The sequence below is a fragment of the Molothrus ater genome, chromosome 3 (genome assembly GCF_012460135.2).
Source record: "Molothrus ater isolate BHLD 08-10-18 breed brown headed cowbird chromosome 3, BPBGC_Mater_1.1, whole genome shotgun sequence".
Classification (NCBI taxonomy): domain Eukaryota; kingdom Metazoa; phylum Chordata; class Aves; order Passeriformes; family Icteridae; genus Molothrus; species Molothrus ater.
In genome coordinates, this window is record NC_050480.2 from 42,657,139 (window position 1) to 42,676,188 (window position 19,050).

Genomic DNA, 19,050 nt, shown 5'->3' on the forward strand with positions numbered 1-19,050 from the left:
GAACAAATGCTCAAAGCTCTGATAAAAAATAATTATGAAAACATAAATATGTTAGTGCTTTTCAAAGAATTGTAGCTATCCAAATGTCACGGAACTTCTCACAAAAAATATATTTTGACCAAAGATGCAATGCCAGAAATCAAAGTAGGCAGCTGTATTTTCCTATGCTGACATGCTCCATTTTGCTTTAGTGAAGCAAGACTGGCTTCCTGCTGCTGATTGCAGTCGTGTGCCCTGTTTAAATATCTTCTGGGGAAGACCGAGGAGAATGAAGTTATTAAAAATCTGCGTTTCTCTGGGTTCATTTAAAATGAATCATTATTAAGCAATTGTGCCTCACAACTTTTTAGAAAGTGAGTATTTAATTGCTGCTATTCAAATGCATTTTCTTAGGGTATGATTCCCCTTTGGACATCTTTTCTCTTAGGTAATTTAGTTTTAAAAATGCTGAAAATGGGAATAATGCACAATTAAGAATAAGAGTTGCGCCACTCATTAGGAAGATGATGGACTGAGAGAATCATGTTAAACACAGAGGAAGCAGAGATAGGCTTTATCTCCCCACTCTTATTTACCCTGACCCTTTGTGGATGCACTTAGAAGTCTGACACAAATTCAGGTACATTTGTGGATCTGTGTATGTTAAAAGAAAACTTGTAATTGATATTTCAGTGTGGATATAGAAAGGCAGGAGGACAGAAAAATATTGTCCTTTTTTTTTTCTTCTTCAGGACAAAATATTTGAGAGTTTCTCTGCCTCTTAATTGGTTATAAAAAGTGGTAGAAGAAACATTAGCCGTGAAGAACCCAATAGAAAAGAACAGCAAACTGAAAAGAACAGTTGTAGTTGAAATTAGGAAAGAAAACAAATCATAAGCTGATTTGAAAAAAATTGGAGAATTCAATTTCAGCTGAATAGTCCTTTAAAAGAGAGAATTTTTCTCATAGTAGATCCTATTGAATCTTTCGGTAACACATTGCTTCATTGCCTCTGCAAATTCATTTGTGCTTGTAATCTAAGGGTCTTAAGGCTAATCTAAGCTTTCCTGTGCTACTGAGTAGGTATACAATAAGCAGTCAATTGATTTGTGTTATTCTACCTAGTTTCAGAAGCACTTATTATACCAAATATCTTTTACTTTTCTGGGCACTCTAGCTCATCTCTCTTTGTTGCTGAGTTGTCATGCAGTAGTAAGCATCTTATAGTGCTTACTCTCCAAAATACGACTTTCATTTGTTTGTATTCTGACAACATATTCATTTTATTTCAATTTATGTATGCTTTCTGATCTTTCATGTGTTACTGTCTTCCATATAAAGCATTTTTCACCCAGCTGAGTATTCAGTCCTTGCCAGCTATTTATAATTCACTAAAAGCCCATTTTCTGTTTCACACATCAGTTTGCATTGCAGCTAGGGTGGAATCTGTTATGTATTTGTGTCCTGTTTTCTCACTTAAGCAAATCCTTTCATTCTCACCACTTCCCACCAGGAGGTTACAGCTATTTAGCTGGTCATGCACATGGACACAAAAGTATTTTGTGGAGGTACTCAACTCAAAACATCCAGATTTGTTTCCCAGAATCTCTTCTTTTATACCTTTCTAACTGGTCCTGTACATAACCCAGCAATTTCTTCAGGCCTTGTGAGGAGTTTTGCTTGGTTCAGCCCCTATAGATCCATTAGGCTGCAGCCTAATAAATTGAAAAATTATAAATATTAATGATGAAATACCCCTCTGTGTCTCAGCTCTAGCCATCTTCTTGTGTGAGGAATGACCATTTTTATACAGTTGACTATAAAGCCTGTCCATTGAATGACTTCTGTTGTGTCATCTGAAATCCCATTATTTGATTGAAGGTAAAATAATTTTGAAGGTGGCTAACAGTTATTTCAAATATCTTTCTGCAGAGAATAATGATGTGGGGGTTTTTTTAGCATTTACAGAATAAGCAGCCTTTCAAGGCAGTTACACTGAAATTTTATAAGCTTAACCACAAAATGTTCCAAGGAATGAATCCTACGATCATCTTTGGCCAGGCAGAGGTATAACCAGGCAGAAGTATATACTGTGCTGACTTGATGGCTTGATAAGACTGACCTGAACTGAATGTAGGATCTAGACCAATTAACAGACTTGACCAGAATAATATCCATTGGCCCTTCCATTCATTTTTTAAGTGGCACCTTCTGACTTTATCTGGCTCATGAGGTAGAGCTTCATTAGGATACCTCTTTTCCTGTTGTGTCTGCATTCTTCTGTTCCAGCAGTTTATCCAAAGATGCTGTGTGGGCTCTGAAGTTCATTAAGTTCATTAACTGCTTCCATATTTGTCTGTGTGTGCATACATGTATGTTTGTCTGCCCTAAAAGTAAATAGTCCTACAAGTTGTTGCTGAGAATGCCTTGCCTTAATTTGTTGCGGGCCTCCTTTCATTATTAAGCTGTGATTTTTTTAGTCTCTGGCTGTGGTTTGGTACATGCTGGGTTTGTTTTTGTGGAGGAAACGGAGTATCTTTTGTGCATTAGTTGCGTTTTTATATAAGCAATGTATTCTATGTTAAATTCACACATCCTCCACATCTTCCTCATACTCACCTGTTCTTTTAATTTGGATGGGCAAGAAAGTGTCTCTGTGGGATTCTGAGGATTTCCACACCTCCTGGGAGTTAATTTTGCCCCTTCTTTAGAACAGGTCAATAGTGCTTATCAGGCATCAGGGTCACTGGCATCAGGCTACACTGCTGTGAGTTGAGGCATTCTGGTTTCTCCCAGAAGTGAAACCAGACATCTTTTCAGAGGCACTTAGCTGAAAAGAGGATTTCCTAGAATTGTAATCATACCCCTTCTGTTTTCACCCAAAATACTGTACTTTGGAGCTGTGCTAATTGACCTGATGTTCTGGTTTTAGATTCATGGTAGTAACCCTCAGAGCTAATTTACACAACGTGCTTTGAACTGAACTTGGTAATGCAAATATAATGTCCTATTAGCAAACTGTGAATGGTTCCTACTGGGATTTGTACAATGATTCTGAGTTCATTATTACTGTCATTCAATAGTGTGGATGAGTAGAGGAAAAATAATTAAACAAAGTAGTACTTTAAATCCCAGAAGGAATGTAAAATCAACAAAGTTGAAAACCCAGAAGTATTAACTTGTGTTTAATATATACACTCTGTGGAAAGGAAGGGGGAGGCAAGAGTGTGTGTTAAATACTCAGCGTAGCTGCCCAGCCTAATTGGATGGAAAAATCGATACCCAGTGAATAATGTATTTTCCCCAAATGATTCTGTATTTCTCCAAATTTTAGACTGATAATGTTACATGGAAATGGCTTAAGAAGTATTTTCTTCTAATCCTCCTTTAAATATAAGTCATCTTCCAAAAGTGTTGCTTGGGGATTTAGCTGTGTGACTCCTGCTGATATCCTTGGAAGTTTCACGGCTAAAATGCACAAACAGTGCTTTGAAAAAGCCTCTTGCAATCCAACACTGTGGAAGCATTTGCTGTGTGAGCATTTCTCATTTCTACAACTTGACCTGGTGTTAGCAGCAAAATCTATGGTGGACCTTAAAGCTGGGAAAATGTTGAATGTTCCTCAATTTTGCCTAAACATGCAGACTGGTACAAGTCCACTTCTATTAGATGGTGGGCAATTTGTCCCAACGTGTAACATTGAATTGTGAGGGAAGACGATGGAAAACCCACTCTAATTGTTCAACTGACATATTAGTCAGTCAGCCAGGCAAAGAGGCAGCAGCTCAATTGAAAAATTATTCTCCAGTGTGGTGAACTGTACCACTTGGCTCTACTCTTACACTTGAACTGAGTGCCCTAGGAAGTTGGCTGTAATCTGCTCATCTGCTGCAGACCAGTAGAGTTTCCCTTGGGCTCAGTTCTTCAGCAGCACCTTTCAACCTGCTCTTCATCACAACTTTTTTTCCCTGTTTGACTCCCTCCACTTCTCTTTTCTCCAGTGGTTTCTGGGCAGACTGTCTCTCTTAAGCTGTTAACTGTCCAATAATTAGACTGGATACCTGAGCAGGAAACCTGAGTCATCTTCTCTATTTTCAGGCTGTGAGGCTCATAGAAAATTTCATTCCTTAGGTGTCACAGCCCAGGTTTGTTCTGGTCCAGCCAGTGGACAATTCCATCTGCCTGTCCACCTTTTCCATGAAGGAGTGGTGAGAAATGGATGGGTGTTGTCTGTAGAGCTGATTAGTTTGTCCTGAGAGTTTTCAAAAGAAGTTACCGCTGCACTTGCACCTTAGTGAGAAGGTTAAGAGAGGAGGCATAATTCTAATCCTAATGTTGGACTTTTTGGAATAGCCTCATAATGCTGTTCTTGCTGCAGGTTTTGAGATGTTCTGAAGATACAGACCTTGGTTTTTGCCAGAGTTGGATTTCTGCCCCATGTCTTCAAAACTTAGGAAATTAAAATTTTCCTTTTCAAGGTGACACTTGAAAAATAATTTAGGTCATGAAGATTACATCATCTAAGCATATGAGCATCAAATCATACCTAAAGAACATTTGGTATTAGAAAATGTTCAATTATGCTATTATAGAAGAGTCTGCATCAGCTATTGGGAAGTTGTTTCAACATCACCAGAATGACCAGTAAAGTGTCCACAAACTGCTGTCTCAGGAATCCTTACTAGCTCGTACTTAAAAGTTTTCTTTTCTAGAAGTGGCTTAAACACTGCAAGTTTGGTACAGAGAGCAAAACCAGAAGTAAAATTCCCTGTGGTATTGAATGATTTACAGCTTAAGTGAAAGAGCAAAGCTGACAAAATCTGAAAAAGAGGAATTTGAAAGGCAGAGTAGAAACCAAAAAAAAGAATGGAGGAGAAAATTACACAAACAGCATTGGCTTAAGAGTCAGGAAGGAAGACAGCTTGGGTCATATGGCAAATAAAATGTATGAGAAAAAAATCATAGTCAAAAGTCAAGAAAGGGTGTCAGTTTCAACAAAAATTGCTATTATCAGGGAATTTTTTTAAAAGGCCACTGCATTAGAGCATTCTGCTGCTTTGAAGAATGAGTTCACTCATCCTACTTACAATATAGCAATGCAGAGACTCAATATGAAGGGCAGGACCTTTAATTTCTTTCCTTTATGGACATTACAGAAACAGAGGTCTTAGGGTTTAATTCAAACAAAATATTTTCTATTGATGCTGAAACAGTCTGCTTCAATCTAGAAAGAGATTTTGAATAGTAATAAGGCTGCTTTTTTCATCATCTTTCTAAGCTAAATATGAATTCTGTCTTTAAAAACAAAAACAAAACCAAAAAGCTACTGGGAGCTCAAATATTTTATAGTTTATCCAGATAAGGGGGAGATGTAGATTTATACCTGGCTCTGGTGACCAAAGAGGGTATTGAGGAAAAAAATATAAGAAAGAGAGGGTAGATCAGTGAAGATTACATGGTAATATGAAATATGCTGGTGTTTGTCTTCCATTGGAATGTCATTGGAATCCCTTTTTCATTATGCAGTGTAAATTGCTGTTTACAACTAATTCATAAAGTGCACTTTATCACCCTATGTGAAATCTTATGCCTTTGTTGTGACCACATTAGCTTAGAGATATTAAAGCTGTTTTCAAGAGCTCTGCTGCAGTAGAGTTTTGCACTAGGAAGTTAATAAGAAAACTAGCAAAGAATTTACAGTGTGTAGTATATGGTAGAGATAATTCATGCTATTAATGTATAAAATATTGTACGATCCAAACTATGTCTTTTGACCATCCTGGCCGGGAGCAGTGTCTTATTCATGTACATCTAGTTCCCGATAACATTGGGAGTTTTTTAACGTAAGAATAGAAGCTTCCAGGGCCATAATCGCTGGCTTCCCTGGGTTGCTGGGACCACTCAAGAGTGATTATTGCCTCGACAATTACATCTACCAAGATAATCGATGGCCACCGTGATGCATGTGAATATTGACTTCCCCAAAGTCTTCTGACAACATCGAGACACCTGGACTGAACCATTGTCTACCTCTGCACATGTATAGCCACGGTTATGCCTGTGAAGAGACACAAAGAACATTCGGTCATCTTTGCCTCGGGCAGAATAAACTGTATAAGAACTCGCTGTGCGAGGCAGCATTTGTGAACAGGGGGAGACTCTGACATGCAGAGGTCAAATCCATGTGTTCACCCAGTGCCGATCCTGGGCTCGACGCTGACCCTTGGCTGTGGTGGTTTCGGTGACCGAACTTCGGTTTCGCGGACAAATTAATAATCTTTGCTAAATTTTCTTATAAGTTTGGCTCTCGATTTGATCATTTATAACACAGTGTAAACAACATTTTGAAGTCAGCCAATTAAATTAATTATCCTGTCTTGAAAACAGTTGAAAAAAATATCTGTCCACTCAACAGTGTGCTCTTGTGTCTGTGACTCTGCCCTTTTGGGTGCTCAGGATTAGCAGAAGCACTTAGCACACGTACATTCTTGTAGGTACATCTGTTTTGCTCAGTTGCAGTAATTCTCCCACTTACATTGTGTAAATCTCTGCCCCAGCTTTGTGTGTAAGGAGCAGAGAGGCTTTTAAGGCATCACTGAATGTTCATGGTCAAAAGCATCATGTTTACATTGATATGTCAGGCATAGCCAAACATTGCTTGTGGGTTTAATGAAACTCATATGCCGTTATGTGCAGGTTGCATAATGTCAAGAGGAAGCAGCTAGGGCAAAGATTATTAGGGATTAAGGAAAGCGATATATTAAAGCTCTCTTCTCCCTGAAATGGCAGCAGAACAGGCTCTGCTCAACCTCTCTGCTGAGCAGCTTCACATTTTTTCTTGTTTGGAAGCCCTGTAATTGCATTGCAGAAAGGGTGACTGGTACAGTGGTCAACAGTGGTCAAATAGTTTACAAAAATGAGTTTCTGAAAACTTCCATGTATGTGGGACACTGCTTCTCTGTATCATGGTATCATTGTCAGCTATTTTCTAAAAAAGAAATTGCTGCTTCTCTGAAGTTTCAAGACCTGTTCTAGATCCTTGGAGATAACAGCAGCACAAAAAACATAAGCTAGTGCTATTTGCAGGTATCGTTTGTAAGCCTTGGTGCAGGAAATCCCTGCTTTATTTGATGTGATTTCAAGGTTGTTAAAAATAGCTTGGAATTCTGAATATTCTTTCTTATCACTGTTGCAATTTGTATTACTTCTAACCTTCAGTATATACCTTTAAGCTCTACTTTGCTTTCTTTAAAATTATCTGAAGGACTGATGTCTTAGTAGCAATTTGTTCTACTGTGAAGGTAACTGTGATTTTCCTCTGTCAGTAAGAGCATTGGCTTTTCACTTATTTTTTCACTTTTTTTCACTTTTTTTGTTACTTTTCAAAGCTCTTATGCTTGTATGCTGCTCTCCCTTTAATCTCTTTTAGTAACCAGATTCTACAGCAGCATTTGGGGGTAAATTCCATTTTTCTATTTTTTTTCTGTGTTGCAATGATGTGGTTTTCTTCTATAAAGAAGTTTTGAACACAGTTTCTCGAATAATTAATTGTATTTGTTGAAGTAAAAATATATTTTATCCTCTGACTTAGGGCTGTCTCTCTCTGTAGGTGCCTGGGTTCTTGCTAATTTGTATGGCCTGACTAGCAAGCATGTTGAGATAGGAAAAGAATAATCAGCAGCATTAAGACTAGCATGAAATTTTGCAGAGTCCTTTTAGAAAAATATTTCTGGAGGGTTTAGAGTGATTGAGAAAAATCTTTGCTCATCTTTCCTTTGTGACCTTCAATTAAAAAGCCAAAGTGGGTTAGTAATTTAATATAATTTTTTAGTTGCAGTTTAGGTACTAAAGCACTAGGTGTAAGACTGCATACATGGAAGTTCAGCAGAACAGCTGCCTGAAACCAGCTCCTGTGTCTTTTAGAAGCCTTGATGTTGTTGAATGGCTGTGACATGTCCTGTGGTCTATGGATCATCCATATTATCTGTAAAGTATCCTCTTAAGTCAAAAATTGAATTTGATTTCACTTGTTTTATAGTTTGTCTGTCAGACAAAAATGTTTGACCTGTTCCTGCCTTTCATAACATAGGCATTACTGTTGTCAGTAATTGTCATGGAGCTTAGCCTGTGCATAAAGCCTTAATTGTTCTCTGTTGTTTGTCTTGGATTGCTGTAGAAAGGGCTCATTCTGGGTCTTTTTATCTTATCTAACAGTGTTAAAATAAATCTTACTTCCAGGAAAAACTTGTGGCAATTCAAGTAACGAGTTTGAACTCTTCTGGTGCCTTTGCACATGTTGAGTCTGGTTGCCTTGTTCGGGTGAGTAATGATTTCCAGATGATGTCTTGTGACTGCTGACAATCTACAGAGGACAAGCTGGACACATGGCTCTCCTTGATGTTCAGGCTTTGCTTTGTGAGGAGAACGGAAAAAAGGAAATTTTTTTTTGTTGTTGGAGCAGGGAGATTGAACAGATGGTCAGCAGAGGATTGAAGTAATAGGTGGTAAACAGGCAGAGAGGAGAGCCAGGTAGGAGAAAGTGTAAGCAGATTGCTCTCTGGTACCTCTGCCTTCCCCTTCATTCCTCCCCAGTTGCTAAGTAAAGAATGCAAGAGAGATAAGAATAGAAAGTGAAAGGAAACTTTTCTCGTGGGTTTTGGAAAAGAGATGATACTTTCAATACTAAAGTAGTTAGTAAGTTGTCTAACAAAGTGTAAACAATGATTCTGGCACCTGCAGTGAAGCAGGGAAAACAGGCTGGTCCTATCCATGTGATGGAATGGGAGAGGAAAATTCAACTTTCACTTTCCCATGGAGAGTTCAGGAGCCTTCATCCCCTGAGGGTGTTATCGGTGAAGATCTCCAGCATTCTTCCAGAAGTGGTACTATACAGTCACTCTGGAGCTAGAAATTGCACATGAATCCATGTCCTATCTAATTTTAAATAAAGTTTAAAAATAGAGTTAACTGTGTGCAATGGAGAAAACCTTTCTGGAGCAAGTTGGCTTATTTATGTCAGCAGTGTAATACAGAGAGAGCGTTTCGTTTGAGCACAGATTTCCCTGAAGTGAGAATGTAGGAATGGTTTTCTCCTTGGTTTTCTGCAGCCAATTTAAAATTCCATTTAGTGCACTCCAATCATTTGTAGCTTTTGAATCATTTGTGAAAAGTAACCAAACCTGTGATAGGGGATCTGCACCTAGCCTGTGGTTACTACAGAGGTGGTACATGCAGGGCAGAAGTTGGGAGGCCAGGAGGCTGCTTCCAGACCTGGGGCTGCACAGGTGGGTGGTCCGGTGCTATGTGCTTTGTGACTCTCCCTACTCTTTACATAGTCTCTTAAAGTATCAAGGCCAATCTTTTTTCATATTATTATGAGCTCTGGTGACTGCTGGGCCTACTGCCCCTTCAGTTTAGAATCAGTATGCTTGCTTTGATACTGTGTAATAAAACAATGCGTAAAATTTCAGCTTTTTTTTTTTTTTTTTTAAGGTAAATTATTTACTGAAAGTAATTTGCCCTTCTACCTGCTGTCTCCCACATGTAGCATGGAAGGAATCCCTGTGTCAGGTTTGACAGATTTTTCAGAAATTTGAAAGAAACTCAGAAACCATGTGAAAGTATGGTAATTCTCTTGAATGTAGGCAATTTAATCATCACAGAACTTGAAGGGTCACCTGTCTCTTTGGATGAGAAGTGCTGCATGCAACAAAGAAGGTTCAGGAGGCAGATTCTGGGAATGTCTGTTTCTCAAATGCACCCTTTTATGCAGGGTGGTTTTCCCCTGCTCCTTGTCGCCTCTGCAAACCTTTTATGCCTTGCTCAAAGACAGAATTGTCAGTTGTTATAGGCAGAGCTGCTGGCACCTCCTGTCATTTCTCTTTGTAAGATCTATTTTCTGTTTTTTACTTCTTTGTCAAACTTCTGTTCATTCTGAGATTTTCCATAACTTATATCTGCTCTGACATCTAACTTGAGAGCAGAATGTGGCTTCTCTGTTAAAATCAGTATCTTCTGTGTGCTGTCTATGTTTGGTTGTAATTTTTTGCATCAAAGGTAAGGTGCCACTTGCCTTATTGCATCCTCCAAATCATTGTTGCACCAAGGTCTACAAATTAGGCCATCTGTAAATATGCTGAGAACTTTGACACAAGCAGAAGGAGCATTTTCTTTGCCTGCTTCTACAATGTGTAAAATAATGCCATCTTTCCAAATGACCTGGAAAAACTTGGCCAAACTTGGCCTTTATGTGATCTCCTAAAGAGAGGAAGCTGTTTCTCCTGGCCTTGCAGTGCCCACCCATTCCCAGCATGTCTGGAGGATAGACTAGGCTTCCTCCTGTTCAGGATGTACCAAGGTGCTAGGGAGAAATGGGACAGTAGACACTCTGTAATCCACAGCTCCAAGGGGAACTTCCTGAGGAAGGTGAGTTGTTCACACTGTTTCAGTCTTTTCCTGTTTCAGTGCAGTATTAGGGCCAAAATGCTATGCTGTCCTGTGTTGTGCCAATTTTGTATTTCTCTATTACTCTTCATAGATTTTTATTACTTCCCATATTTTTCCAGAGTTAGAGAGTATAAAGTGGAAATATCCTGCAAGATTTTAAATGTGAGAGTGAGCAAAATGTTTTAAGACAGTGATGCTCCAGATGGAACCTTTATTTGTTTGCTTCTATATAGGAGAAGTGCTGCCCTATGGTATCAGAGCAGTTGACAGTCTAGTGCTGGAGAGGAAAGTGATGCTGATGGAAGTCTTCACATGGACAAGATACTACATACTCCATCCCTCTGAGAGCTCTGAAAGCAGTGGAGTGTCATTTGACAGTGGATCCCTGAAAGCCCCCTCTTCTTCTGTGGGATGGGATTATGATAAGATCAACATCACTGAATCACCCAGCTGTTGTTGCAGTCATCTTTTCTGTCCAGAGGGACTGAGGCTGTCTAGCAGCCCTGCATGGTACAGCCCTGCTGCATTCACAGATCTCAGACCCATCAGAGCTGCTGCTCCTGACCTGCCTGCCAGTGCTATGCCACTGCAAAGCACAGCTTTCCATTTCTGTGGCAGGACAGTATCCTATTCTCCAGGCCAGCTGCTTACAGAAAGAGGGAAAAACCTTGTGATTGCATTATGGAAAAAAACCTTGTGATTGAGTTATGAAATCATCTCAAATTAGGTAAAGAATATTTTCAGCTCTAGTTGAAAATATTCTCTGCCTAATTTGAGATGATTCCATAATTCAGTTTTACTCTAGTCAAGTAAGATTAGGTTGTGTCTTTAAACGTCTGGTTTTCATTTCTTAGATGTTCAGTACAGATGTTTGTGTTTCCAGTTCACCTTTATGTAGTGTTTTTAATTGCACAATAGCCAGTCCATTTGACCTCCCAAATTTTTGCCACCTCATGTCTGGTGGCAGTAGTTCCCTCAGTTATTTTGTGCTGTGTTGCAATGTTATTCAGAGGGTTAGTACATTTCTTAGAACAAACCACAATTACTGGAAAAGACAGGTAATAACTACGTATCTCGGTATTTACTTCATTACTGGATGACAGGGAACCAGCATAGAATTTCATTTGCCTTTTAAAAGTATTTACACTTCTTAAATAAGGCATTTATTTTTGTGCCTTTAATCCTGACGTTTTCTGTTCTTTCTACTTTGGTTCCTTGAGAACAATGCATAGGAGAGTGGCCCTTGTTCTTCACAGAGCTTGTTCTTTGGGGTTTTCCCCTGTCTGTCTGCAGGATGCAAAATTCCTTACCATTCTGTAATCCAAAATCTTGTTACTGGGGCTTGATAAATCATCATGACATGTAGTTGGGCAGCTAAGATGTCATGTCAAGTGTCACTCTTTTCAAGTGAACCTTTAAATATATCAATGCCATTCTTCAGTTTTTCAGACCCCAACTTCACACATTAATGTAGTACATCTTTCATGACAGAAAAGATCAGACAGATTTGCATAGAATCATTTTCTGCTTTCATTTTATCTTAGTATAAATAACAATTTTTACATTAAAAAAGTATAGTGACAGGAGAAGCAACATGTTCACACCTAATTCTGTCCTCAGATCAATACATGTCTATGCATTTTTTTTTATTTTTATTCCTAGATCCTTAAGTCAGGCAAAAATGTCATTGAAGCCAGTGTGTCACAGACATCTTTTCATGAAAATCCTTTCTTTAGGATTTTTCCTCCTGAGAAGCTGAGAGGCCTCAGGAACAAAATGTAAACAATGGTTATCTGCTGCTGTGGAATGCAGCAGATGCATCTGTGATTGGCCCATCTTGGATGTTTATGATTAATGGCCAATCACAGCCCATCTAGCTCGGCTCTCTGTCCGAGCCACAAACCTTTGTTATTCCTTCCTTTCTATTCTTAGCCTAGCCTTCTGAGGAAACCTTTTCTTCTATTCTTTTAGTATAGTTTTAATGTAATATATATCATAAAATAATAAATCAAGCCTTCTGAAACAGGATTTGAAGTCAAATCCTCGTCTCTTCCCTCATCTGAAAACCCCTGTGAACACCATCACACCAGTGGGAGGTTTACTCTATACAATATAATATTTGAGAAGGAACATTATGCTTGTGGATCAGAAAGGCTAATTTTGTAGGTATCAGGCTTGTCATGCAGGCAGGTAATGTCTGGCAGTTCTTTTTATGCTGGGTGTTGGTGTAGGAGCTATTGCATCTCTTCCAACCTTTAATTTTGTGTAAAACTATGTGTCATTATTCATCCACACTGTCTATCCATAAAAAAAAAGAACAAGAAAAAGAAAAAAAAAAAAAGAAATAATACCTTCTAGGATGGAAGGTAAAAACTTTACTTCTGACTTTGTATCTCTTGGACTCGGTGAATGACTTGTCTGGTAAAGAACTACTCATCTGTGAAAACTACTGTGATATTGACTACTATTTTTTAAGACCCCTATTCAATTTTAAAGATTTATTCTTCTGAGTTGCCAACCATTTACACCTGGAGCATCCATTTGAACACTGGGTTTGAGGTATCTCCAGTCAAATACTCAGGTTTTATAAAGTTTTAGAAAATATTGATCATAGTATCCAAAGCATATCTTATAGTCCATAGGTCTTTTTAAGTTCAATTTTGAGGACCAAAGAATAGGAAACTGAAGAATAAAAGTAATGATACGCTTTCATGTGTGGGCTTGAATAATCTCTGTAAGTAATAGAAATAGCATTACCCCACTGGGGCTGCCTTCAGATGAGAAATGACATGTAATGATATTTTAAAGGAATGCTATGTAGGTTAATTATTGAATGGTATCTATGCAGCTTCTAAAACAGGAGATTTACATTCTGTAGCAATTAAAAGGCCGCCACAGGAGCTCACTGCTGCTTCTCAGTCCTGTCCGACCAGAACTGATTCCAAGATTGGACTTTGCTGTAAGAAGCAAGAAAAATTTAAGATAAAACAAGGGAAAGAAATGCTGACTCACTTTTCTTCAATTAAGACTTCACAAGAGAAGTTTATTTTTAGTCTTAGCAAATAACCTGGCGTTTTGATCTTCTGCAAGTATTTATACTTCTTTATTTTAATAACTCCCCTCAAGGCTAATATAAGCTAAGCATGTAAATCCCCAGAGAACTGATGGAAAAAGACAACCCCATTCACTTAAATGTAAAAATAAACCATTTGGCATGCAGAGAAGAATCTCATAAATTATTATTTCTTTTCTTTCTCTGTCATCTAGTATACCTTCTTGGCCAGATTGAAAGCACATACAGTTTCCTGTTTGCATTTTTTTTGCTTTGAAGTGATGGTGAATAGATTCATTAAATTAGAACAAAAAATCTGCTAATCTTTTGCTTGTCTTCTGTTTTAATGGATGATCTAAAAGGCTGAAAGTATTTGTTGCAGTGCTGTCTACAGTTTGTTGCAAGGGAAGTAACCTTAATCAGATTTTTAAGATATGTTTTCCTTCCAGCAAAATCTCCAGGTCACAGCTTTTCCAATTACACGGAGAAGAAGGCAAGGAGACAAAGCTAGTCTGGGGAGCTTTCTCTTTCAGCAGCAAAGTTTGCATTTCTTTTAATGTAGTTAAAACGTTTGACAGGAGAGAGTAGGGTTTAGTGATGTGAGGTGATTTCCAAATGAGTGTTAGCTTTTTGCTGACCTACTTTTGACTAGTGGTGTATTCTTGCCCATTACTTTTTGTCATTGAATAATGCTGATATATTAAGCTGTGTGCTTCAAGGGCATTGTAAAATTGCATGTAGGGGCAGGACTGAACTGTGAAAGTGCGAATTACTCTATCAGATCAAACCCAATTAAAAAGTGACAAGCACAGCAGGAGAAATTGAAAGCAAGGTTTATCTTTCATGTAACGTAAGAAGTCACTATATCGGTTAGAAACAAAGTGAGTGTGAAACAGATTCTCCACCTCTTCTCATCCCTCTCCAAAAATAAATAATATCTGCTGACTTTATTATCCAAAAGAATAAGCCCCTGAGTTGTAACAGCTCACACTGAAGGACACTGTGACAATGGCAAGAGAAGGGGAAGTACAGCACCCGAACACCTTGAAGCTATTTGCTATCAAAGTGTGCACCGGGCCTCAGGTCAGCACATTTGGGGATTGATGGATAGGGAGTTTGCAAGAAGTGCTGGCCGTTTTTATAAAGCTGTAGTGTGTCATTAAAGAAAGACTTGCCAGCTTGCAGGCTCTCCACAGTTCTACAGGAAGTGTAGGAATAAAAGCATGGTAAGGAAACTGTGAGCTTTTACTAAGCCCTGTAGTTGTTACAGAACTGCTACAAGCTAGGTAAAGTTATTTAGTCTCCAGTGCCACCGCAGAAATCCTTATAAACCCTTTTGCATAACATCCATCAGCACTTTCCTAATGAGTAATTGGGCCTGTGAATGTATAAACTAATGCAGTTGTCTATGTACAATAAAATATTGCAGAATCCTGCTTCCAGACTACTGGGGCTGTGGTGGGTTTGTGTTTTTTGATTGTTTCAGGTTTTTTTTGTTGTTTGGTTGGTTCGCTTGTTTGCTAATAAACTCTAATAAACTCATATATGAAGCAAAACAAAACAAACAATGAACAAGTAAATCAACCCTGCAACATGTGTTCTATACTTGCCGTTGCATTGCAGACAGTTTCAGTGATGTGTGACTGCTGTGTGACCTGGTGCACACCACCTTCTGCAGACAGTCGATGTTACACTGACCCTGATGCTTGCTGCTAATGGTGTTACCTCAGTGAACTCCTCTGTGTGTAAACTTTAGCACAGCTGATTTGGCTAATGCTGAGTTTTCAGGTCAGGCTTTGGTGGGTGACATTCAACTTCATGAGGGGAAAAAGCCCAACAAACACAGAAGGGGAAAGCTCTTGTGTGTAAGCTGTGCTTGGAGCCATCGTATTGTAAGGAAGATGGGGGAGATGAGTGTGTAAACTCACAGGGTAGCTGACCCATTTAGCATGTTTTCCCCATAGAACAGTGAGGCTCTGTAGGATGCCTCTTCATATAAAATATATATTTGATGTACAATGAATTAAGCCTTTAAAAGAGACCAAGTGATTTACAGTCCTACGAGACTTGGACTTTGCAAGCAGCTTATAGGGAGGAGGGAAGAAAAGTTGTCATATTGTGGAAATGGTTATTATCTAAAAGCCTTTTTTTTCCTGGAAGAGGTTTACTTTCTACCATTGATGTAGTACCAATGGTCATTCAAAAGAACAGCTTTGTTGTTGTGTGTTATGGTAAGTAGTCTTTTGGAATGTCTTCTGGGTGAAGAAGTTGTAGGGGCTAAGAGAATGTCTTGGTCTGAGCTTTAAAAATAAACACACACACAACTATCTCCCCAGACACCAAACCACAAACTACCCCAACCTAAATTTCATAACAATCTTGAGTGGTATTTCTTTTCATTGTGTAGTGTTTTAGTTTTATCAGAAATGTTTGATACAAGATTGATAACTATTTAAAGGACTGTTGTGCATGGACTGGTGCATTTGTAAGGCTGGCTTACTTCTCCTAAAGGTAAAGAGGAGTAATGGGTAATATTTCTTTTTTTGTGGGGATGATTTTTTTTAAGCTGTCATTGTTGCCTTTGTTTTTTATTTTGTCAAGAGGAAGCTTCTGCATACTGTGTGTTTGTTAGTCTCAACATTTTTCTGGCCCAGCTAAGAGGTTAATGCATTTGTTATTGATCTATTATTATAATATAGATATAATAGACTTTCAAGGAAAAAGGGAGAAGACACCCACACTGCAATTTGAATGTGAAAAAGATTAATGAAATTCTTATTCCTAACTGACATGTGTAAAATATGTGGGTAAGAGATGAGTTGGTTTAAAAAAAGAAAACCCCCTCAGAACTGTAAAGTTATATCATTACCTAATTTTGGCCTTTATTTTGCAGTGACCAGTGTAAAAGAAAATGCTGAGAAGTACATGGAGATTCTGGAGGATAAACTACATAGGTAAGGATGGTATCATGAAAACCTTTGAAATCTTAAAAATGCTTGTACATGCAGCATTGATATGCATAAAAGTGTTAGGAACTTGCATTAGAATAATACCAAAAATAGTTCAAAGTAGGAAATACTGTTTGTGTTAAGAGCTCTGTTCATGGCTGCATTCAGCAGCCTGGCAATGGGTGCAGGTAAAAGAAAGAATCACTGTGTTCTCCAGTGCAAAGGACTGCTCTGGAGCAGCAGTGGTCTAGCCTCAAGTGTTGGGGATATGACAGCTGGGTGAAAAATCACCCTTCTGCTCCTATGCAAAAACCAACACTGAGTAGGGCCAAAAGAATCTCTTAGCAGAGTTCTGGACATCTTTAGCAAATAATGACAGTCAATATAACAGTTTTGAAAAAATGCCAGTTTGGGGTATTGGAGAGAGCAAATACAAACCAAGACAACAGTAGAGATATTTTAAGAACTGAATCCTTATGCAGAATTTACATATTTTTATGCCTTTTTTTTTAAACAAACACTAACGTTTCTGTTTCCTTCTCTTACTGTGTGAAGAGGGTTCTAGGTGACCCCTCTGACTTTAGGATTCTCCTTGAAATATGGTTAGCAAATATTACAGTGCTGTTGTAATGGAATCTTCTAGTGAGTGAACTTTGCCCTGAATGAGTATATTTGTATTTTAAAAGGCTTTCATAGGTTGTAATTGGAGTTTGTGTCTTAACAAAATGTAATCCACCAGATAAACACCACTTCCATTTCCATTACTAAGCAGGTATAATTAATAAATTGTTGCCCTTGCTATTTTTTGTACTATTGATAAAGATAAGGTTTTATATATTTTGCTCACTCATGCTTTTGAATATAGAAATATTTATTTTACTCAACTCGTAAATTTAAAAGATATTCCGATCTGAATGAAAAAATGATGGTGAAGATCAAGCTTTGTTTCTGTGTGCTGCTTAACCCTCTCTTAATAACAATTTTACTCCATATACCTCAGTCCATAAGTTTAAGACCAGTCTTAAGGACTTTGTGTGCTGTCTTTTTGAAAACCATACTCTTTATTAAAAATAAAGTATAGCAACATGTTTTGATGCTTCTAGAGTGTATGGATTTAATTGATAGGCTCCCAGAAGGATGTAAATTTCTCTTTAAGTGTTAAATACTTAGAGAAGCTGTATGTTTGTTTCTCCTTCCAGAGGTTTATCAGATAGAATTTGAAGGTCCCAGATGGTGAAGATTCAGACCTAAATCTTGTTTTCCAAGATGTGCAAATGGTATTAGTCTAAAAATAGTTCAAGTAATTAAGAGCTAAGAATTTGAATACTGATGGAAAGAGAAAATATTTAATGTTTTTATGAAAAAGAAGTTTCCAAGATACTATGTCTTGAAAAATATTTTATTTTTATGGTATTTTAATTTTAGGTGATTATATATATTTGGTTTTTTATAGGTTCTTTTTAGTATCTTTAGGTAGTTAGCTACACCTGCTTTACAGCTTGAGCAATAAAATAGAAAAGCAAGCAAGAGCCCAAGAGGCTTCCCTGAACCCTGGCCCTGCTTAGAGCAGTAACTTGAGAGAGTTTCTCTTTTTTGGTCTTCATATAAATGCTCAGATTACTCATTTATATATATCATAAGCTAAAGAAAGGGTCTCTAAGGAAAGTTTAAAGAGTAAGTTTTAAGATTACATTTTAGACAGAGATAGAATTTGCATCTGGCTTGTGGATGCACTTTTGTGGAGGCTCTTGAAACCAAAAGAGAATCAAGTCTGGGTAGCATGAATTCAAATAAACCTCTGAAGCTTTTCTCCAGAAACCTATAATTTTGCCAGGTAATGTTTCGAATAGAAACAGCCTAGATTGAGATCACTTCAATTTAAGATACAGCTTCAAAGTAAAGCAGAGCTCTTAGAAATTTCATTTTTGACCACTTTGTAACAGAAGGAAAAGGAAGTTAATGAAGAAATCTCTTGACAAAACAGGTTTAATGAAGATTCAAGTTTCAAAAAATCAATTTTGTCAGTTAATTTCCCTCCCCCCCTTCCCTTTTCTCTTTTATTTTCTTAAGAAAAGTTTGGAATATATTCCTCTTGTCCGTTTGTTTTTTGTTTTTTTTTTTTTAATGGAGAGATGGGAGGGTAACCTAGCTCATATGCTGGAATACTTTTTGGGGAGGTGGGGGTTTTGGGTTTTTTTGTTTGTTGGTTGGTTGGTTGGTTTTTAAAACAAATGCAATACTTTTCACTGCGACCTAAAAGATGCATCCATTGTCAGGTAGCTTACTAGAATATGTTTCATTAGGAATGCTACTCTTTTGATAGCCTTGTATCTAAAGAAAAAAATGGTAAAACATACATTAGCAAAAAATAGAAATATGTTCAGTAGCTGATAGTTTCACCCCAAAGAAGGCAAAGCACCCACTAAGTATACAGATTACTTGACACTCTTTTTTCCTGGTTTAAAATGTAGGTTATATTCTGACAGGGGACTGACAGTCGTTGAAGACAGTATCCTCCAATAAAAGAATGAACAAATAGCATGTTTAATAAGCTGCTGGCTGTCTCTTTCCTAGTCACCAACATACATCAAGCCATTCTCCAAGTTTATACATTAAATAACTGGC

The 19,050-nt window shown here is 37.9% G+C and overlaps 1 protein-coding gene across 2 annotated transcripts in view; it reads left to right on the top strand.

The window, feature by feature from the left end:
- DISC1 (DISC1 scaffold protein) overlaps positions 1-19,050 on the top strand; it is a 190,305-nt gene that overhangs the window by 130,351 nt on the left and 40,904 nt on the right. For both annotated transcript variants that reach the window (XR_004979961.1, XM_054514371.1), the window contains one exon: positions 16,371-16,431. Coding sequence is in view for 1 of the 2 variants with exons in the window: in XM_054514371.1 (XP_054370346.1) it covers positions 16,371-16,431 (61 nt within the window). In the remaining variant the exon portion in view is untranslated. The remainder of the gene's footprint in view (positions 1-16,370; positions 16,432-19,050) is intronic.